Source organism: Abrus precatorius, unplaced genomic scaffold, assembly GCF_003935025.1.
Source record: "Abrus precatorius isolate BTA unplaced genomic scaffold, Abrus_2018 Scaffold9, whole genome shotgun sequence".
Lineage (NCBI taxonomy): Eukaryota > Viridiplantae > Streptophyta > Magnoliopsida > Fabales > Fabaceae > Abrus > Abrus precatorius.
In genome coordinates, this window is record NW_020874439.1 from 23,365,731 (window position 1) to 23,372,759 (window position 7,029).

The window sequence follows — 7,029 nt, forward strand, 5'->3', positions numbered from 1 at the left end:
GAGTTTGATGTTTTCTAAGGATATACTGAGAGACTCAGAGAAACATGGGCTTTATTGCAATTGGAAAATAACCCAATAGCACAAATTTCACTTGAAATTATTCAGACCATATTATATTGTCATATTACATGCTATTCTGAGCAACTCAATCGAAAATACACCAGAATTTGTCTATCACATTCAATATATTATGATCCACTTTTTTTATTTTATATTGGAATATAAATTTTTGAATTCGACAAAATTAAAATCGAAATTTAAGGTATTTAATTATTAAAACTTCGCTTAATCACTAACCCAATGGTCAATGGATTGTTTTAGTGATAGATGAGAGTTTGTGCCGTGAAATGACTAGAGTGGGTGAGGGAGGAGGGGTTAGTGGGTTATGGCACTTTTTAAAAATTATTCTATATTAATTAATAATTATATAATATAAAATACATAAAAGTTACAAACAAATTTTTATCATAAATTTAAAATATTATAATAAATTTTATTAATTACTTTTAAAATAAAAAAATGGACTACCGATTTTTTTCTTTATATTTAATCTCTCGTCTAAGTAAAACATTAATCTCAACGTGAATGGTTTGTCTTTGACCATAACTAGATACATTATTTAGTTGAAGCACACACAATTTGGCTTAAAAGTGACTTAACCATAGTTTATATGCATAAATAAGAACTTTTGAATAATTTATTGTGATGGGTCTATTTATTAATGCATAAAGTGGCAATCGTAATACCAATACCATTTAGCTTTGATAGTTTTGTAGCAACTTGGCAGTTGGCACCACCGATCAATGTTTGAAGCATTCAACTTTTGGTTTTGTCTGTACGGAAGTTTCCCTTCTATAGGGTGCGCCCCTTGTCTTTAAAACTATGCTCTACTCTCCAACTTGTCAATTGTTCATTTTTTTAATTACAAGTCTAATATACTACTATATGTAGCAGTGAAAGGACAATGGATCGTATTAGATTCTATAAGATCTTAATTAGGCTTAAATTTTTTCTTCAATTACTTAAAAATTCTTTTGTAACTAAAGAATTTACACTTGATTTGACTACTTGGCCTCACTTAGACTTTTAAGTTAAACAGCTTGACCTATTTTATCCCTAATTACATGTTTATTTCGTTTAATTTATTTTAGAAATAATATATTTCTTTTATCAATTCCTCTAAGGTGCCTAAAAAATATAGATGATTATTCTCCTAAAAAAACTATACCAAACATGCGTTCTCCACGATGAAATAGTGATTATTTGAGTTTAAAAAAATCTGAACTCCCTCGTTTGACAGATCCAGAACGCTGCATTAAGTAACAACTACCAAATAGCAATCAACTAGAATGACAACAACACTCCAAGTTGTGGGGTGCCATGCTATTTCCCTTTTTGCTAAAATACTTGGAAATTTATGCACACCCATCAATATTCTATGTTAAGCACAAGTTACCCAAGTTGTGTGACTAAAGCCAACCAATTATTGTACATCCAGGACCCACAAATCACAACGCTAGCATTGAAAATGTTTGGCTACTTGCTATGAATTGGGATCCCAAAAAGCTTTCAAAACCAAAAGTGAACTAGAAGTGTGTATCTGAATATCTACTTTCCTTTGAATTGACATTTTTTTGTACATAGCACGTGGGGTCTCTCTCCACGTGCTGTAGGGCCACCCCATTTATTTAGTATAAAATTAATATTCACCACCTGCCATTTTTCTTTTCTTGGATTCATCTTTTCCATGCCATACAACCACAATCTATTATTAGTCCCCATGTTTTCATGATGCATGGAAAATATCTTAAGGGAAGTAACAAAGCAAAATGCTTTCTACATCATATAAAACAGTGAATTTGTCAAATTTAACAGTAAATTAGTTTTAAATTGTGCTATTCTCCTTATCCTTTCTTTCCCTCGTCAACTTTAGGCAAAACAAGACGAATATTCCTTGAAGTGAACATTTCAACTGTGTCACATCACTATGATGTATGGCTAATATTGCACTTTTGAACTAATTATCAGAAAATGAAATAGTGGCAACTGCATAATTGACGAAGCTAAAATGGGTTCTCAATTAATTTCAATTTAAAGTAGTAGATGAGTGTACAATTGCCACCATGGGTACAAGAGATTGAATGCGCCACTACCATCAATTTTACAAGGCATGGCAGCACGTTACAATGGCTAACAACTAACTTTATACCTCCCTGATCCAATATAAAGCCACGCTCTTCCCTAGTTCTTTCTCCCTAAATTTTTTGTTGTATAGCTGCTTTGATCTTCCAGTGAAATCACAATTCTGCCACCAGCTTAGCAACAAGATTATGGATTTCATATAGCCAAAATGTCAAGGTTGATGCACGTCATTACTTGGTGGAAATTCCAGGGTAGTCATTAGATGAAACATCATGGCCATAGGACATTTTTCGCTTTCTACCATTTCTCTGTCTATTGCTACCTCCTCCTTCTGGAATTACCCCCCTTCTTTTGTTGATATCTTGGAGGTGGTGCTTCACCTGTCTTCACATCAAGATCAAGAAATACTGAATCAACACGATGCTATGTGTACTGGAGCATTCTCCCAATAAACAAAGCCATCATTCTAATGCATGAAATATACCATGTGTTTGATGCATATATGAATTGAGGCTTTCACTAAAACACTTCATTACCAGCCAAAGAACCTAATTTAGATGACATTGTATAAGCACAAGATCAGAGGGGATTACTTACCACTTGCACATACTCCACTGTATTGAATCCTCACTCATTGGTAATGATAATTTACATGACCAACCTTGAGGACATGAACAACAGAAAAGACAACACTGATTAAAAGACTCTTCTGAAAGATTCGACAAGAATAAACTACCTTTTCCCTCAATCAATTACCTATTTATCTTGGCATAAAGCTGCATACCCGGAAAAAGATCATGCAAATCCTTTTTTATCATTTTCGTAACTCATACATGGTAAACCTACCCTTCTGGTTTCCAAAACTGATTTTGCTATATTCAACATAGGCCTAGAGAGGAAAGAGTCACACAATCCTCAGCAATCATACAAAACACATTACACATATAACTTGAAGAGAAAAGAAACTCGGCTGAACATCACATTTATATGTCTTTTCCAACTTCACTTTTCGCAATCATTATGTATGCCATGGATGATATATGATATATCAAATGAAAAATATGAAAAATGTAATGTATTGTATATAGTATATACTAACCCCAAAACAGAAATTCTGGTAACTGGCATCAAAGTGAGAAGAACCCTCTGCCTTCCCAAAATTCATCTCAGTGGAATTGCGTTTATTTGAATTAGAACTTTCACTATATGTCATGTAGGCAGATGAAGTAGAGCAACCAGTAGCTGCAAGAGAGGGGCTTTCATCGAATCGATTATCCGCTTGAAACATGTCTTCAAACAACTGTTGCAATTCCTCAAAGCTCTCCTCTCCATTTTCCTGTTATTTAACACATTTAAATTTATCAATTGTCTATGCTCCGCCTCCAGTAGAATTTGGCATAAACCTTTAGATGCCTTCAACTCTTTACATTCCAAAAAGAATATGGGAAAAGCAAATTTTAATTGACCAACAGGGCAAACATAAATTGTTATGCAAAAATTTCTTTATTCTAATTTAGACGAGAACGCTAAAAGCTGTTGACTATTTAGCCTCAATTACTCCTTGTTTTGGTATACAACAAGAAACTTCAATAATAGCCTTCCAAATTTCCAATTTTCATGCATCAGAACCAACAACATAGGGGCTCAATTCCAAAAAAGAAGAAGGTCGACTCGTGACACCGGAATGGCCCATTGAAGACAAAAAAAAAGCTATAAACTACATAGTATTTGACAAAAGCAGACACTATGTTCATGTCTAGCTTTATCCACTAAACAAAAAATATATATAAAACATTGGGATTGCCTAGCTTTATCACCCAACATGCCACTAATTAGATGAGAAAATAACGGTAGCAACGAAATTAGTGAACTCACATTTGTTTTAGTCTTACTCATCATTGTCACCATTTCATTCAAGAAATCCCCCATGCCCTGCAAAAGGAAATTCATTATTAAATTAGCACATCAAAACGATTGGATCATGACTCCTACGTTTGGTGGAAACAAGATCCAATTCCACCCCCTCAATCAAACTCGATTCTATGAATTATTCCCCACTTATTGAAATCTTTTAGCAACATACCCATGTGCCGTGTGACACACCTATTGACTTGACTTATAAGAAAAATTGTGCCTTTGTGACAATCCCAAGGAATAGAATCAAGCATTTTTGGGACAAATATGATTCTTATTAATCCCGAAGAAAGATACCTCTTTTCACATGAAGCGGAAAAAAAACATGGACGGTGCAAAATGCAGAAACGTGACAAGATTTTAGATGAAATGACAATAGCCCCTATCTCCCAAAAATAAAATATAGAAAATGCCAAAAATAAAAAATATTAAAAAAATACTATTAAATACATATCCATCATAATTTTCAACATATTGCTATTATGATTTTCAGTAAAAATATTTTTTTATTTCCTTAAATATACCCTTTAAACACGTTCTGAAGACCCGAAAAAATTAACCTCAAATAAAAAATGACAAAATTGAAAAAGACAGATGGACAACCAAAATTGGTCAATGTTAAAAAAAGGGGTCAAATTAAAATTGCTTCTGAAGTTCAAGAGAAAAGCAAAAACAAAAAAACTAAGGCCGTTTCTCATCAAGAAACTGTAGAAGTGATAGGAGGGGAGTGACCTACATTTTCGTCGTCATCACTGTCGTAGACTCCTACGTCGTACATTAACCTTTTGTTGGCATCAGATAAAACTGTCAAGAAAATAAACAGTGTCCAATGAAATTATGACAAAAATAAAAAATCCAACTTTTCTTCAATTTGCGGGGAAAATAAACAAGTGAATCATGGGTCAACAAAAAAATCGTGGAAATGTTCAAAAGGAAGAAAATGGAAAGTAGAATTACCAGAATAGGCTTGCTGAATTGCCTGAAATTTTTTCTTAGCTTCTTCCACGAACTTTGAATTCCCGGATGCTGAACAACGATCTGGGTGCCATTTCTATCCCATCAAACAAAATATTTTTCTTACAAACAATTCCAACTTCCATCACACAAATTTTCCCTCAAATTCAGTTTATGCAGTTCTCACAAATCACAGAAACAGAAACTCTTTTTCTGGAGAGAATGCAAAAATTCAACCATGATCGTGTTGTTTCAACTTAAAAAATAATGATTTTTTGGGAACACCCACATGACAAAGTAACATAAAAATTGTAAAAACAGGGTTATAAGAAGAGAGGGAAAGAAACATGAAAGTTCTATAAGAAATAAGCATTTAGATTCAATTATTCAATTCTAACCAGTGCAAGTTTCTTATAAGCATTCCTTAGCTCTGATTCAGTACACTCCTTATTCAAGCCCAGGATCGCATAGAAATCATTGCTTTTGTTTCCTTCATTAGCCATTATTATTCCCAACAACAACACAATCAAAATTCCAAAGTCCAAACTTTGCACAATCAGCAACAGCTCTGAAAAACAGCACCAAGTTCCAACCAACCACACCAAAGGAAAACTCTCGGAAGGACCAATCAAATATCAAACCAAGGTTTCTTGTCGACGAATTGAATCAACCAAGATACATAAACTCCGTACAACTATATCATTAAAAAAGGGTCACGAAAATCACACACACACACTTGCACACAATCACAAGAATATCACTATTGTTATGTGACTAATACTATTATATAATATTAAACTTGGATCACACCTTGGGTTTGGTACTACATATTTGTGAATAGGGACACGGAACTTAGCACTTGGCTTTTGATTCCGTGGAGTGAAAGGTGAAGGGCAAAGGAAAAAAAGACCCTCTCCACTCTTAGTCTCGTGAACACTCCAGAACCCTTCAGCCTTGCACCTTATATAGTTTATTTTATTTTACTTTTCATATTATTTAAATAGATATGAGAATAATGTTTGGTTTTTAATAATTAAAACTAAGGTAGTTGGTTTTGACTGCGGGATGAGGAACTGGGGTGGTGATGAAAGGCTGAGATTCCTTCGTAATGCAGATATTTAGTGGGAGAGTGTGTCCAGAAGGTTCGTTGTGGATGTGAAAGTCCTTTAACTCCTTTTTTATATATGGAAAAAAGTTTATAAGCTGTTCTTTTGTTAATTTGAATTTATATTTTATTTTAATAAAATATTTAATATTATAAAATTGTTAAAATAAAATTTTAATTAAATAGATAACATTAACAGCACATAAAGATTAAATAATTAATTTATTTCTTTTATTCATACATATGTGTATGATTTTGTGAAGTGTTAAAATTAAAGATAGAGATGAAAGTTGAATGCACGTGTGGGCTCCACTATATTATCAGGCCGTTTAACAGCTTGGAGAATTGATTGCCCGGTCTCAATTGTCATTGTCACATAATGCAGAAACTGAGAAAAGGTTGTGGAGCTCACTTTTGGAAATAGGTTATGTTTGTGGAAAAATATATTGCAAATTGCGAAGTAATTTTTATTTAATCTTTAACAATACAAACAAATAAAAGTGACATGGGCTACAAGCCTACAATAGATAAGGCTTAGCACTGACAAATATGGATTTGGACCTTTGAACTAGGGACAGCCTGAAATGTCTTACAGCATCCATTGAATGTATGTTTTTTTTAAAAACTTTAACTTTCCATGTAATTTTGTCCTTGTTTATCTTAAAACTATGGTCTGGTCTGGTTGTTTTCTTTTTCATTTTAATGTACTTGATTTCTACGGAATTCAATGCTTTGTATCACCATACCCATTGTATCACACGTCATCATGTTCTCATGGTTAAAAAAATTAAATTACAAGTTTCAGCCGTGGATTTAGTAGTCTAACTTAAGAGAACCAATTAAAAATGAAACAAATTAAAGAACTGAACCATTTTTTATGTGTGTAAAGTATAAACACACATAAATGAGATTAA

At 33.1% G+C, this 7,029-nt stretch overlaps 1 protein-coding gene across 7 annotated transcripts; it reads right to left on the reverse strand.

Moving 5' to 3' along the window:
* Window positions 1–2,267: 2,267 nt before the first annotated feature.
* Window positions 2,268–5,948, reverse strand: LOC113849002 (chaperone protein DnaJ-like). Of its 7 annotated transcripts, XR_003502052.1 has the most exons (8): window positions 5,409–5,933; window positions 5,014–5,107; window positions 4,793–4,860; window positions 4,018–4,074; window positions 3,242–3,478; window positions 2,899–3,031; window positions 2,740–2,803; window positions 2,467–2,522 (listed from the first exon to the last, which is right to left on the reverse strand). XR_003502052.1 is itself a non-coding variant. In XM_027478513.1 (7 exons), the coding sequence occupies exons 1-6, from the start codon at window positions 5,511–5,513 to the stop codon at window positions 2,774–2,776; spliced, it is 591 nt and encodes a 196-aa protein (XP_027334314.1). In that variant the 5' UTR covers window positions 5,514–5,945; the 3' UTR covers window positions 2,268–2,522; window positions 2,740–2,773. The 7 variants fall into 7 exon arrangements, 4 of the variants coding, with proteins under 4 accessions (XP_027334314.1, XP_027334312.1, XP_027334310.1 ...); XM_027478513.1 differs by lacking the exon at window positions 2,899–3,031 and having other exon boundaries at window positions 2,268–2,522; window positions 5,409–5,945; XM_027478512.1 differs by lacking the exon at window positions 2,899–3,031 and having other exon boundaries at window positions 2,391–2,526.
* Window positions 5,949–7,029: the final 1,081 nt, after the last annotated feature.

What these genes read in the sequence shown, in the direction of transcription:
- LOC113849002 (XM_027478509.1), bottom strand. Translation starts at nt 5,513, where the DNA reads ATGGCTAATGAAGGAAACAAAAGCAATGATTTCTATGCGATCCTGGGC. An exon ending in CTTATAAGAAACTTGCACTG is followed by an intron (nt 5,108 to 5,408) that starts GTTAGAATTGAA and finishes TTGATGGGATAG; the next exon opens with AAATGGCACCCAGATCGTTG. An exon ending in AATTCAGCAAGCCTATTCTG is followed by an intron (nt 4,861 to 5,013) that starts GTAATTCTACTT and finishes TTTTCTTGACAG; the next exon opens with TTTTATCTGATGCCAACAAA.